This window comes from Olea europaea, chromosome 4 (genome assembly GCF_002742605.1).
Source record: "Olea europaea var. sylvestris chromosome 4, O_europaea_v1, whole genome shotgun sequence".
Taxonomy (NCBI): domain Eukaryota; kingdom Viridiplantae; phylum Streptophyta; class Magnoliopsida; order Lamiales; family Oleaceae; genus Olea; species Olea europaea.
The window spans coordinates 3,487,168-3,502,006 of NC_036240.1; the positions used below are offsets into that span (position 1 = coordinate 3,487,168).

Sequence of the window (14,839 nt, forward strand, 5' to 3'; positions counted from 1 at the left end):
GGTGTATTAGTCTAACTAATGGCATAGTTCGACTCGAGAAATCTCTAAATTAAGTACATTGAGTATGCAATAAGAACAATCAACACAATTCTATTTTACTCAATGAACTAATCCCACTAGTTGCGTCGAAAAAGAAATTCAGATGAGGATTGATGATAACTATTTTTAACACAAATAGTTAGTCGCCCAACATGTTAATTGTCACCCTACACTCAACTTACAACACAACATACTCTTTATCATGCACACAATTGTGTTTCAAGATAATTTAAATCATGGAAACATCACTTCAATCACATAGGATCAGTGAACATAACTTCCGTCTTTGATAAATTGGAGACCTTAGATGGCCGCTTAACTCGTCTAATGTTTAAATCAGCTCTAATTATGAGTAAACTTACAGGCCAACCCAAATATAAGCTAATCCAAACACGCCTCATCTTTTAATTGCAAGCATCACATGTTATTTGAGTTTACTCAATCAAGCAAAGAGCCAAAGATCCCTATTGATTTCAAACATCAACATCACTTATTTACAAGAAATCCGAGATTCGTGGAGACAATCTTAGCTCTTAACTTTACATAGTGATAGCTGTGGTATATTCGTTTTTGTCATTTGATGACTGCGATGAATATGTCACTTCTGTTACTAACTGTTATGAACGGCTAATTCAAATGCTAATTAAATTATTGCAAAGTCATAATAAAATTGGGTTTTTTGATCTTATTAACGTTCAGAATTAGTCGGATCAAATTCGTACCTTCTTTGCTCAATTATGATAACCAAAGTTAACATTCTTGATTATTGACTTCTTATGCTTCTTACAAGTCATGCCTAAAACTACGTAATTAATTTTTAGGTAATTACCAACCCTTCATTTTCTTGGAAAAGTTACAAGTTCTTACTTATTTCTATATTTAAGCCGATTTCTATCTCTCCATGCCCCCTTCTATGTTGCAAATTTTGTAACGAATTCCTGCATGTTGCCTAGAAAAGTAGTTAAAAAAAAGTCACTTTTAAGCACGACCAAATATGCTATATGTATAAAAGAAAGCAAAGCACTATCTTGATTGATAAAGCAACGAGTCAGAAATTTAAGCACGTGCATTTCGTATTTTCATAGCCTTCAATGAATGACAAACTTCCATACAATCAGCGAAGAGAAATTTCCCCAAGAAGGTTACATTAGGTAAGACTTTTCACCCAAAATTTAAAAATAATAGAGACAACAATGTTAGATACATCTTGTTCCACAAGCATGTCTAAAATACCATGCCATTAAATCCATAAGTGTATGTCTAGTATACAGTATTAGACAAGATTACACAGTATAATAAAAAAGAACTAAACTTGTTTATCTTCTTTAGTAGTATCCCGTGTTATCCAATCCATCGTAGAGAATTTAAGAAAATGGTTACACTTCAACAATCTTACCTAATCCTGCTCATATAATTGTCCATCACATGCGGTTAGCCCTCAACAACAAAATAAGGGCTAACCAGAGGCCATCGTGAAAAATTAGCCACCTAGTACATGTTTAGTACGCAATACTGGATGCGACTAAACAATATAGTGAACGAGTTAACTTTTATAATTCCTCAACAATGTTTGGCGTTATCCAAGTCTCCCTACCAAACATAACTGTAACATGGATATAACCTAACTTTATGTTTTGTCTACTCTAAATAAGTCACTTTTTGTATACTTGTGTATTTTCTTTAATATGGAGGGACTTGTTTGGCCCCCAAGATGAAAGTGTTAATCTCGTCCCAGCTGGAGACAGTGTAAAGAACCCCAGAGGACCCTATCAGGTTTAAACAACCACTTACGTCAAGTTCTCTTTGTTTATTAACTAAGCCGGAAAACAAGGGAACAAAAGAAATACCAAATCGACTCCCCAATTTCGTAAGACTGTCACTTAAGCCAAACACAATGCCAAAATCTGCTTTGAGCAAGGAAAGCAAATCGCCAACTGAACCTCCAATGTAAACCGTCAAAGGCTTGCTATCATTTGTGCTGCCCTTGGTGATGTCATTAAAGACTCCAAGCTTGTCCATGGGAGACTCCAGCTTCTGTATCATATTGCCGGTGGAAATAGATTCTTCATAAACTAAGCAGTTCGAATGTACATTTGGCACACACAGGTCCCCTGCTTAATGCTGAAGGAAATTAGAATGTATATATCAAAATATAAAGCATAGTCATCACAATTTTACAAAAGGATTAAAGATGCAGATCTGTCAATGAATTCCTTAAATAAAAATGGTTAACTCTATTTAACCGAGAAAAAAAAATTGCGAAAAATAATTGTTTCCACAAGCATACCTGATGAAAATGCAGACTTAATGAGATCATCACACCAACAGTATGATAACACGTGAAAATCGGTCGCACAAGTTTCACTTTTCATAAGATCCTTGAAGAACTGTTTACAACCATCTTGAAAAGTGAGGTGCTCCCCAGCCCTTATTATGTCTGTTAGATTCAATCCTCTCAGTAAATTAGAATCAATCACTCTTGAATTTGCCCTCTTCTCAAAGTTGGATATTTGCTCAACTGCTTTGCTTAGACCTTCATAATCAAGTCCCTTGACTGCCATTGTATTGCCAAGAAAAGTCAATTTCCATCAACTAAGGCCCGTTTAGCAGGCTTTTCAAAAGCCAAAAGCTACTTCTAAAACTAAGAAGCTACTTTTGGACCTATTTGGATAATTCTCGGAAAATATTTTACGAAATTAGAAGCGCTTTTAGAAGAAGCAACTGAAGCCTTGCCAAATGGCCCTAATATATGCTGATCTTGCTTTACAATTATCAAATCTTGGAGAAATTTATTGATACCTGCTTCGTTGGGCATGATGCTTTCTGTGCATTGTTCATACTCTTCTATGTACTGGCTGAAATGATTACTCCACATCATTCGGATATCAGCAGATGACATCTGAGAAGATTGTGTTTCACCGCCACTAAGATCAGCCTTACTTGCTGCTACAATTGCAATCTCTGCTAGAAGTGCAGAGGAATCGATGGCGGTGCACGTCAAGTCAAAGTCACAAAATATAATGAGATTCTCTTCAGCGCTGTTGTAGAGTTGAGAAACGGGGGCTATGGTACGGTTTACAACCGGTTGAGTCAATATGAATTCTACCTCGAGTTTCATAGCTTGATGATAGAGCCTTTCTACAACTTCTAGCTCTTCACCAGTCAAAGAAACGCTTAATTTATCTAGCATGACTTCAATCCTTCCAGCTGAAGCCTAAATTTAGAGCAGGCAAAATAACTAGTCAAACAAGTTTCCGAAAAATAATTTTCCCTTCAAGACGAGAAGTGCTCGGGTTCATCCCAAAAACTCCCCAATACTATTAACATATAAAAATGATCATCACTCTTAACATTGGACGAACCTCAAATTTTTCCGAGGAGAGACTATTAAGCCACTTCTTGTAAATGTGTTTACTTTCCTCGGGGTCTAAAAGAGCCAGGATCTCCTTACTAACAAAGTTGTAGAGCCTCATGCAGGGTGCAATGGCACTCAGTGTATATGCAGCGATTTTTGTTTTCTCAAACGGAGTAACGATTTTACCGGGGAATTTCTCTCCTCCCACTTTCCCTGCTGCTGTTTCCAGCAAGAATTCTGTGTATTTGACAGTTGCAGTTTGGCACATGCTCTCTTTTGGGGACTCAAAGCCCCATTCCTGCAGCATCAAATATTCAGTTATCTCTCATTTCTGAATGTGCACTATCCTATTATGAGAAATAAAATGTAAAAGCCACCACAAAAACTTTTATCCATTCCCTTTCCCTTTTCTCCTACCCAATTGTAACAAGTGCAAATGATTTCATTAATCACTTAAGGATCAGCCGCAAATTATGGCTATCAGATTATATTCTCGATTCCATTTCTTATTTTTGCCACCAAGATTATAAGACAGATCCAAGAAACTACTACTTGGGGGAAGAAATACGATGAAACATACCCAAAGTTTCTTTCTCCAAATAGAAAAACATAAGCATTGAAGTTAAGTCCCACACAAGAAAATAAGATGATAGAACAGTAACAAATTTTTTTGGTATTTTCACTTATCCCATGGGTAGAGCAACAATATATTTCTGAAAAATAACCAAAAATAGATAAAATGATAGTAAAATGATTACATGGATAAGAGTATCTAGGTTTCTAAGCCTCTTCAAGACGCGTTTTCTTAACTTTGTAATGGCTTCCTTGTCTTCATCGTCATCTGCATATTCCTCTGCTAGTTCATACCTGGCAAAACATTATGCCTCAGCCTATTGAATATCTGATTATAACTTTGATCATAAGAGAAATACACTCTCCATTCCTAAAAGAATTAATATTTTCATTGATCTCCATTCCAGAAAGAATTCCTATTGATATTGAAAGTCAAGATAACTTTTTTAAAATTGTTATCCACTAATTAGTTTAACCTTCACTATTTAAATATTCCATCATTTCTTCTAATTATACTTTCGTAATGAAATTTCATTCTAAAAAATTACTGACTTGACCAAGAAAAAAAATCAGGCAAGAATATGCATATATTGTATGTATATCTAGGGAGAGAGAGGGCTTACGCCTGAGCAAAAGCTTGAAGAAAGTAGACATCTTGAGAGATGCAATGAAGAAAAGTGTGAGAATCCAATGTACCAGAGGCTAAGCAAATTATAAAAGGACTGTAAAGAACAGAAACCCTTTCATTCTTGAACTTATTCCATAGCCTTGTAGCTATGCCTTCTTCATCAGATCCATTCAACCCAAAACCTCCCATTTTCTTCAAAATTATAATTATCGCAAAAACCAAACAACAGGAACAGCGTGCAGTTCTTTCAACCCTAAATGAGAGAGAGAGAATGAAATGTTAAAAAGGGTTGGTGAGGAGTAAACTATATTCCACGTTTGATTATTTATAGTAATTTAACAGCGCACGATCGAGTCCAAATGCGCGTTTGCCTTGGAAAAAGTGGTTTAGCTGGTGGGTGGGGTGGGGTGGGGTGGGTTAAAAAGGGTTGCTGTCGAGGGCCGGCGGTCAACTGCGGTGGAGGGACAATGGACGAGAATCCTGTGAATGCACAAAAATAAAACTTGCACTTTTCAAGTGCTTTGCCATGACAATTTTTTCCTTTTCCGGGGTGAGACTATTTCAAGGGACCCTTTTAAATATTTTTCTTTTTCTCGACCTCTCTTAAGCGTGGTGGGTACTCATGTTAAAATCGTGATACTCATATCCTCTGGTAATGAAAAAATATTTACTAAAAGAAAGAGTAAATTGTCCAAAACAATTCAAAGGGTGATTTTATGTGATCGATCAATGTTTACGAGTGTCGTCGTTTCAAAAGTTTTGACATATAAATGTCACACTCACCAAAAGTTGGAACTCTTGGTGGAATTTACATTTTACCTTTCTTTTTTAAGGTAAAGGCGGAGAATAATTAACTTTCTACTTTCATTTAGTTAATGTTCTTTTTATTCAAAAGTATGTAATTGTTTAATTTATAGTTATTAAGAATAGTCTTTTAGTCGATTGGATACTGGATTATTTTGGAGTGACGGTACGCTGCTTTATAGCTACAATTGGATGGATTTACTATGTTTTGGGGTAAAGATATTGCTAATTGTGGTGTGAAGACAATCTTGATCGCGACTTTATAACATTTATTTTTCAAGGCAATTAATAGAAGTTGTATATTTTATGACATTAGAGTGCCTAATCAACTTGAAATACAAGCCCACACTATGCTTGGAATCAAGAACAATTCTCGGCCCAATAAATTTGAATGGAGGGGTCCCCATGTTAACAAGTCTGAACTTGCATTAATTGATAACAGACTTCCTCAATTAATAATACCGATTCTCAGCTTTCTTGTTTTGAATTTCTTGTACCTTAAANTGCATGTATTAAATAATTGTGGAAGAAATGAATTGAAACTGTATTCAGATATGTCTAATAAATTTATTTCATTTTCAAAAGTTCAAAACTTTTTATTAAGTCCCTGTTTAAGCCGCATTATTTTTAAAAAAATACATTCTTCAACAGTGATTTGATATCATTTCAACCGCACATTCTTCAATAAAATAATATTACACACAAATCTAAAACAATCAGAGCCCACTTCTACAATTGGGACAAGAATTTGCCAGAGCCCATGAAGAGTAATTAACATATGGCCCAAAATCTTTGGCGAGCCCAAAACAACTACAGCCCAATAATAATTGGGCCTAGTTGTACCAATATTCCACATGCCCAGCCCAATAAGTTTCATGTTTGATTTTAGGAAAAATTAGGACTTCTCTCAACCTTTCCAATTAATGCTGTATTGACTATCAAAAGTGAAGTTTTGAATCCTCACCCCATTTAAATATGTGAATTTGGGTCTTCACATCATGAAACTATCTTTGAACAATAAAATCAGAAGTAACTTAAAGTCAGAAGACAAAGTGGCTAAAAATTCAACTTGAGATCCCATATTTAACGCCAAATGATAATTTTTGTTACCAGAGAACATGGTTGAATTTTTCTCTATTTTATATGTTCAAAGATGTATCACAAGCCAATCTTTTGAAAAGCTAAGTGCGTGTTTGGACCATATTATTTTGATTAAAATAGTATATTGATGTAGAATATATGATTAAAAAATAAGAAAATTTTTTAAATTCACGTGTAATATTATTTTATTAAAAAATATGTATTTAAAATAATATTAAATTATTATTTAAGAATGTATGTTTCTCAAAGAATACGGCTCAAACAGACCTACTAATGTTTTTCAATTGAATGGCTGTCCTCATTACACACCACCCTGATACACTTATCATCACATCATCATCTCTCTGCAGTACATATTTTTCTCTCACTAAAGCATTTCCTTCTCTCACTCTAGAATAAGCCTCAGGCCCTCAACAATGGCATTGCTACAGTCTTTTGCAATTTCTTCTCCAATCTCTCACCATTCTCACCAACCCTACTCTCTTCCAGGTTGCCCCTTTTAATCGTTTATAATCTTAATCCCTTTTCTTTGTTATGTAAACGCTATGGCTCCTTGTAATTTTCTTGGTCTAATATCATGTGTTGGAATGAAAAGAAGGCATGCTTGTCTGAAATTTGCTGAAAGTTAGCCATTGTTACATTTTTCTGAGACCATTTTTCTTAATTTTTTCAAATCTTTTTGAAAAAAAAAAAATTATGATAATTTCATAATCACATATATAACTATCAAATTTTGTGTCATATATAGATAGAATGCAAGTGAAGGGTCAGTAAATAGTAAATATAGCATAATAGTGCAGAAAATAGAATGTCTGGCTGTTAGTTTATTATATTATCTGCTATTAATACCCTTTTCTTCCACCCCCCCCCCCCCCCCTCCCCCCCTTCCTTTCTTGATATAGTCTAGCGCCATCTAACCCTTCCCACTTCGCATGTCCTAAAAGTCAAACAGATTGTGTAGATTTTATGGCATTCTGTGACATGATATGATTTATATTGCTTTTATTTTCCCGTGTTATTGGTTTTTTCACCTCCCTGGTAATCTCTTCTATTGTAGTGGGCTTAGAATTCGATAGCAACACTGAAGGACTAGAAAGAGAACCTTGTGTCCGCCGAAACTTCTCTGTATATACCTCCAAACATAACTTACAACTATCATCCTATTGTACTCTAGGTTGATTTTTCAAATGAGTCTTGTCCATATCTGAAGCTATCCGAGGCCTCTAATCGTGTTTCTGGCCAAGGGATAAATTCTTAAATTCCTTTGTTCAGACAAGCCTCAGTTACCAAGGTGTTCTTTCTTCCTCATTAGCAACTCATCTTAAAATCTTGCTTGAAAGGTGAAGAGTTGGCATCCCATTCGAACTACATTGATTCGCCTTCCTTCTTATATGCTTGCGTGTCATCCTTCCATTTAATGGGTATCAATTAGAGTGCCAAAGTATTTGGAAAATTAGTCTTGGTCTTGAATAGCGTAGTTTAATCACAGATGCTTAAAATATGGTGTTGATGCTAAGGTTATCGACATTTAATTAGTCATTAATGTCATCTTTCTCCAATGTACTGTAAAAACTGCTGTGAGAAGTGGGCATAACCTCACACTAAGTTTGAATTGCTAGAAATACGTATATCGTTTGTTTGTTTTCTACTTCAATTGCTCTCGAAAGTAAAGATTATAGTCTTTTGTAACACTTGAAAAGGGCCCAATCAGTAACTGATCATTTCGTATTGTTTATAGGATTGGCATTTGGAGGTGTTCACACTAGTATGCGCTCATCGTTCAACGGCCAATCCTTGTGCCTACCAGATTCAAGGTTGCCAAGACAAAGTCAAACTCGAAGAATGCCTAGACTGAGTATCATGATGATAAAACCAACAATTCAGTTCATTCAAGGAACCGATGAACAGACAATCCCGGATGTGAGGCTTACAAAATCAAGGGACGGGACTAATGGTATGGCTATATTCAAGTTTGATCAACCCTCGGTTTTTGACTCGTCTAGTGAAGTAGGTGATATTACTGGATTCTACATGATTGATGAGGAAGGAGTTCTTCAGTCAGTTGATGTTAATGCAAAGTTTGTAAGTGGGAAACCTGCAGGAATAGAGGCCAAATATATCATGCGAACTCCACGAGAATGGGATCGATTTATGAGATTTATGGAACGATATGCAAACGCAAATGGCTTATCGTTCATCAAAAAATAAAGCAATTATTACATCTTTTTAGTCCTACTTTTTTGGGTCAAATTTTATCTTTTTTGTGATGCAATTCATGTTGCTGTAATTAGGTTGCTGTAATTAGGTTACATACAAATGTAAGGTAACCTGATATATTATCCCAGTATATGAAGGATCTGACTCTTCTCTTTTTCAACCCTGATACGGAACTGATCTCATGCCCATAGTTGGATGATGTTATATCACTTGTTTGATGCCCATGTCACTAATTAGGAGAGACTACCATTTTCTTATGTATGTTTATATGGTTTCAATTCTAGCACGCGTCTTTTTCATTCCGTCAAAATTAAATTTGCATTTGTAGTATAAGGCATCTATGATCTCCCACTCCGAGTCTAGCATTGGCTCCTGTGCCATCATTCGACGGAGTAAATGGAATAAGGGTTCAAACATAAGCGTAATTGTTGAACTCATAACACTTTCGATAAGTTAAATTACTCGTTTGAATTTTATGAATCCTGATATTAAATTTAAATTTTCATCTTAAAATGTCAACTTTGTTAAGATGAGAAATGCAAACTCTTTCTTTATTTATCGATGTGAGAGCCTCAAATCACGAGGAGAATTATACACAAATTTACTGTTTGACTGTACGCCGGGAAATCCAATTACTTTAAATCCATGGTAGTTGGATAAAATATTGTTTAATTATCAGGCAGTTGGATAAAATATTATTTAATTATCATACAGAATCACTATTATTCCTATTTAATCCATCTTAAAGCCTAATCAAATTCATTAACCACAACAAAAAGGAAAAGGACAAAACAAAACGGGACCATTAGCCTAATATTCAGTAGCCAGTCTTTCTTTATATTATAAACACACATGCACGTGTTGAGACAGTGGACATTCACAAAAAAGAATGATTGAACAAATACTTGAGGAAAATGTTGAAAAATCTATTATATGGGAAGTAGTTTCACAAATCTGGATTAATAGAGTGGATTTTGAAAGATATGAAAGATCTCCCTTCTAGCCATACATATGATTTTCATCGAATACGGCTTTAAACAAAATTCAAGCAAAGACTCACTTAAAGCTCCATTTTTTTCCCCATGTATTTGCTGGAGATACACAGATAGACTTCACCTTCAAGTCAAGTCATGACTGTTGACTTTGCTCATTCTTCCAAGAATTTTTAGCTGCATCAGCTGATGAACTATCAGAATCTGCCTTCCCAGGCTTCGGTTTTGAGAAAAATGGATCCCATTCATGAGGTCCTATCTCTTGACCTTCATCTAATAAAGCATATTTCCAACTAAGTTCCTCGATAAAATTATCATCTTTACACCCCTTGATGATGTCCCTCCTCAACCTAGTAACCTTGTCAATAACTGCCTGAACAGCTACGTCAAAGGCGTCTTTGAGAGTTTCCAATTTAGAACGAGGATCGGCATATATCAGCTGAGGGATGAGATTTATAACTGTCTCCCTCATTTGCTTTACCTGCTTAGGAGAAACTTGACTGAGTGTTTTCTCTATGCTGATATTCCTCTTACGAATGTGATCCTCTGGAATGAAAACAGAGTATTGAGAATAATTCTTCGGTAAATGCCAGGTGTACTGCGTGTAGGCTGATCCAGGATGGAAGAACACCGGTATACAACCAGCCAACATGGAGTCAAATGCTGATCTTCTCGTATATGAATCGCCCTGAGGCTGCAGGCAGAAAAGAGAGCTCTGAAACATCCGCATGATACTGCTAGGAGAGTGACACTTACTCTCTCCAAAATCGCACTCGAGTAATTTGCACACCTTAGATTTCTTACACTGATCAATGATATGGCCCCTGATTGATTTGGGATTGTCGGGACGAGGTGCACCAGCAAAACAGAAAAGATACTTGCGTTCCAGATTCCTCATCCGGTCCTGCCAAATTAACACTTCAGCATCCCGTGCAGGATGGAAGTAGGTTGGATAAGGGATGCCATAGTCATTCTCATTCCAAGGGCTCGACTCCACCACAAGCATGGACATGTTTTTGGCAGCCGGTAAGAACAGAAGTTTGTTCCCCCAGTCCGATTCTTGGTCACTCAGTCTCCTAAAATCCCAAGTTATCCTTCCCGCCACAAGAAAATGATCCTTTCCTCCCATTATGCTCCATTCTGGCCTCGACATGAGCCAATCAACTAAAGCAAGAGAAGCAGCATCCCTTGTCGATATGTTATGCCCCCAAAGATACCTGGCAATGTCAAAACCGGCATAGAAAGGCACAAAAATAGCAGCAGCAAGAGATGAATCATTTGTTAAACACTCATATTGCTTCATCCGATTACTAAAGATCACATCCACCGCAAACTGATTTGTTGCATACCACCCAGTGTTTGAGAACACCCCTTCAACATTCTCCAATGGCGGACCAAGCCCAGCATTTGTAGTGAACTTACACATGTTTGTCCAAAGGCTGAGGCTCTTACACTCCTTAAGCATATCCTCGTTGAACTTTGGAGGAAGATCATGAACATAAATATACCTCCCTCCACACGGATCACTCTTATTCTCTATTGTTCTCAACGCCCTCACAAAAGGATAATTCTGCATCTCATGATTATCCGAATGGCTAATAACTGGTGGCGCTCTCACACCTTCGGCCATCACATTATTTACACTTTCATCTTTCGATTCATTATTAACTGATATTTCTTTTTCATAGCCACCATCAACTCTAGGACGCTCAATGGTGATGGGGCGACTAACAGGGATCTGGTTAGAATTGCTCATCCGAGCATGTAAAGATTCAGTTTCATACGATAATGTGCTCAAGCTATCAACGATACTACTACCTCCAAGTACCACAAAATGGAAATACAACAATAAGCTCCAAAACAAAAGTGATAATGAAACTAATAAACATAGCCGTGATTGTTGATTCTTGCCTTGCCCCTTCTCCATTTGTTCTCCTAAAGGTGGTGTTGCCGCCAGGCGGTGTCTCATTAGCTTTGAACCACTCAAAAATCACCTCCTATGCTCTGAAAAACCATGAAAATCCAGAACTTCGTAGATTCGTCAATCTCTAAAAACCCACAAAAACCCTTACCTCCATTTAGCCTTGATATATTGTCGTTTTTCAGGAACCAAAAAATAATTGCCAAAAAGAACTTCAGTAAGCGTAGTGTTAACTCACACACTCATAAACAGAAACAAGAATTAAATTAAATTTTTTAAACACTAAAATTGGGCATAAAAATTGAGGCATGAATGACTTACAAGTAAAATGCAGAGAGATTCTGAGTGAATGATTTTGTGATTTGATTATTGTAAAATTTTCAGAATATAGTAGAAGCGTATGTTATGGAAGAACAGCAAGGCGCAAGATAGTGATCTGTCGGTCCATGATAACGATGCCATCTGCCAACTTTCGTATACAACGGGGTGTACGTGAAGCGATATAACAAGTCCCAATTAGGTAAAAAATTGATACACCTTTCAATGTATTAATGGTTGTACCCAGGGGATGTTAAATGGGCTTGGCTCGAATTGCTCTCATCTAATCAAGATGCGAATTAAATCGACTATTAGATCACTCGCAGTTCATCAAATTCTTAGTGAAAATGACATCTTTCATTCATTATAGCGAGTAGATTAATTCACAAGCTTGCGCACCACTTGTCAACTCGCACGAAAATTTGCTGCTAGCTCGAACCAGTGAGTGCCTCGTCCCACTTGATACGATTTCATGGGTGGGTCCCTTCCTAGGTCATATATATGCAGTTGCATGTAGTGAAATTTTCCTTTTGTGTATATCTTAATTATTTTAGAAATGTCCGATTTTGTTTAGAATCGAGAGTGAGATAGGAATGATTATGCTTATAATATTATATTAATTGAACTCTTAACACAAGATTAAATTAGTATGTGTTTGACCCATTATTGTACTCTATTTATTTATTCAGGAGATTTTGTACCTAACCTAAACCGACACTGATGGATAAATAATTTTGACTATCGAGATCGTTTTTTTTTTTTATCAATAAATGTGAAATTCTATAGATCAAAATTAATTTACAAGTACACCAAACATACCCGAAAAATTAGAAGGCAAGTAACCAATACAGGTACACCAGGCATACCAAGGTGAAAACAAAAGAAAAAGATGTACCAATAACAGTCTAAAAGCCCACTATTAATGTTCAAAATGAATCAAAACATACGGATATAAAGTAAACATAGCTTTGAATACATGTGATTTAATTCATCTTACAATAGATTCAACTTGCGGCTCAATACCTTCAAAAATACATCTATTCCTTGCCATCCAAATGTAGTATACGGTAGTTGCAAGTGCAATACGCTTTGCTCGACTTTGCCAACTCTTACCGCATGCTTCCTTTTTCATCTATTTTAATGAGCTCAACAAGGTAAACATGCTCCGCCTAATAGCCAACCAATCCCGAATATGATCCCAAACATCCTTACAAATTCTGCATGAGAAGAAAAGATGCTGGCCAGTTTCTTCCGTCAGTCCACTGAATGGGCATTTTCGGTCCACTTCAAGATGCCTCAATCTATCTTTTGTTTGCAATTTTCCCCGTACAGCCGACCAAAGAATGAAGGCATGTTTAGGAGTGATAGAACCGTCCCAAACAGAGGTAGTCCAGGCTGTTTTCACGCCCTTTGGTCTGAAAAATTCGTAGGCTGTCTTTGTGCTGAAAACGCCAGTTTCTGCCCATTTATCCAATCTGTCCATTCCAGCTTGAAAGTCATTTTGTGGTTCAACAATGCTGTCCTTGATTTTCAACAGCTTTTAAGTAGTGAAGAGTCATCTTTCTTCACTCTATACTCCCAAATGTCCGAACCTCGGAAGTGTACCTGATTTATCCATTTAATCCATAGAGTATCCTTCTTACCGTGAATGTTTCAAAATGTTTTGGAAAGTAGTGCGGCATTTCAATTTTTAATGTCTCTAAAATCGAGCCCACCTTCATATTTTGGTATGCAAATTTGATTCCAAGCAACCAACGATTTTTTAGATCCCATGAGAAGCCACGGCAACGATTTAATCCATTGAGATCTTTTGTCATATGTAAACTGTGTGATGAGAATTCAGTTCCCCTTAGTCGTGAATATTTACGTGTGGAGTGGGATTTGGGCATCAATTTTCTAAGCAAAATGAAATAATTAACTGGAGAATGGAATGTGAAACGAGAGAATGGGAAACCACAAAATTTGTTGATGATTAAACAACGTTGGGACCCATAATCTTTACAGTTCTGAAGAAATCACGTTCCCCAATTAACAATCATGTGACTTTGTCTCTAGATCTCCATTCTTTCTCACGTATCACAATTTCGAGCAAAAGATGAAATCTTGTTTATTGTATTCTCCAATTTAGTAGAGAGTAACGAATGTGTTATTGAATTTTAAAATGAACTTCAAATTTTGCATACATCTATTCACATGGAAATTGAAATTATTTGAATTTTGTTTGATTATGGACTCTTTTGAATGAACTTCTGTTTTACTTCCACTTACTGCGTAAGAGTTTCATTATCTTGAGTCAGCTTCCTCTAAAAAATTTTCTAATCAGACATACCTCTTTTAAAAAATTATGCAAACATGTTTAAAGGCAGTTTTTTAACTTATCAAAAGTTATACGAAACAAACACTGTGGGTAAGTCCTTTCATAACCTTTCGAGCTAACAAATCTAACATGAGTAGATAAACAGGGAGAAAGAAAAATGGATGAAAAGCTAAGTCAAATAAGTAAAGTCAACATGGCAAGTACAAAATGAAAATATCAAACAAAAGAGCGTAACAAAATTGCCTTCCTTTAGTCCTGCTTACTAGTTGAAAGCCGGTGTCCATTTCAACGTCTTTCAGAGACAAACTCACACCAGGGTCTCCCATTTCACATCCCTACCAATCAAGACCGAATCATTAATACCCTGCGTATCGTAGTTTATATAAATGTTTGTCAATGATGATTCACCAGAGCAGCCCCCACACCGAATGATCATAGCTGCCCCAACATTCGTCCTTTCTAACTTGCCGTTTTCAAAGGATCCACAACTGATTTGAACCATCATTGAGTGGTCGACGGATTTTGGGAAATGAGTTCTCTCTTGTGGTTTCAAGGGGTATAAATTCTTCATGGC

General features: G+C 36.3%; 3 protein-coding genes across 4 annotated transcripts; 1 reads left to right on the plus strand and 2 right to left on the minus strand.

Annotated features, from left to right (window-relative positions):
* Positions 1-1,167: 1,167 nt before the first annotated feature.
* Positions 1,168-5,087, minus strand: LOC111393321 (bifunctional TH2 protein, mitochondrial-like). Of its 2 annotated transcripts, none has more exons than XM_023018805.1 (6): positions 4,591-5,087; positions 4,153-4,261; positions 3,402-3,692; positions 2,839-3,253; positions 2,327-2,593; positions 1,168-2,150 (listed from the first exon to the last, which is right to left on the minus strand). In XM_023018805.1, the coding sequence occupies exons 1-6, from the start codon at positions 4,782-4,784 to the stop codon at positions 1,720-1,722; spliced, it is 1,707 nt and encodes a 568-aa protein (XP_022874573.1). In that variant the 5' UTR covers positions 4,785-5,087; the 3' UTR covers positions 1,168-1,719. The 2 variants fall into 2 exon arrangements, with proteins under 2 accessions (XP_022874573.1, XP_022874574.1); XM_023018806.1 differs by having other exon boundaries at positions 1,969-2,160.
* A 1,704-nt stretch (positions 5,088-6,791) lies between these two features.
* On the plus strand, positions 6,792-8,921 carry LOC111393322 (photosystem II reaction center PSB28 protein, chloroplastic-like). Its single transcript, XM_023018807.1, has 2 exons — positions 6,792-6,989; positions 8,239-8,921. Exons 1-2 carry the CDS (start codon positions 6,917-6,919, stop codon positions 8,706-8,708), a joined length of 543 nt encoding a protein of 180 aa, XP_022874575.1. The 5' UTR covers positions 6,792-6,916; the 3' UTR covers positions 8,709-8,921.
* Positions 8,922-9,622: 701 nt separating this feature from the next.
* LOC111393323 (xyloglucan galactosyltransferase MUR3) lies at positions 9,623-12,105 on the minus strand. The gene is made up of 2 exons (XM_023018808.1): positions 11,952-12,105; positions 9,623-11,792 (listed from the first exon to the last, which is right to left on the minus strand). The coding sequence occupies exon 2, from the start codon at positions 11,676-11,678 to the stop codon at positions 9,846-9,848; it is 1,833 nt and encodes a 610-aa protein (XP_022874576.1). The 5' UTR covers positions 11,679-11,792; positions 11,952-12,105; the 3' UTR covers positions 9,623-9,845.
* Positions 12,106-14,839: the final 2,734 nt, after the last annotated feature.

Coding starts and splice junctions, on each gene's coding strand:
- LOC111393321 (XM_023018805.1), bottom strand. CDS start 4,784: ATGGGAGGTTTTGGGTTGAATGGATCTGATGAAGAAGGCATAGCTACA. Junction 3,254..3,401: donor TCTCCTCGGAAAAATTTGAG/GTTCGTCCAATG, acceptor CTCTAAATTTAG/GCTTCAGCTGGAAGGATTGA. Junction 2,594..2,838: donor CATCATGCCCAACGAAGCAG/GTATCAATAAAT, acceptor ATACAATGGCAG/TCAAGGGACTTGATTATGAA.
- LOC111393322 (XM_023018807.1), top strand. CDS start 6,917: ATGGCATTGCTACAGTCTTTTGCAATTTCTTCTCCAATCTCTCACCAT. Junction 6,990..8,238: donor CCAACCCTACTCTCTTCCAG/GTTGCCCCTTTT, acceptor TATTGTTTATAG/GATTGGCATTTGGAGGTGTT.
- LOC111393323 (XM_023018808.1), bottom strand. CDS start 11,678: ATGAGACACCGCCTGGCGGCAACACCACCTTTAGGAGAACAAATGGAG.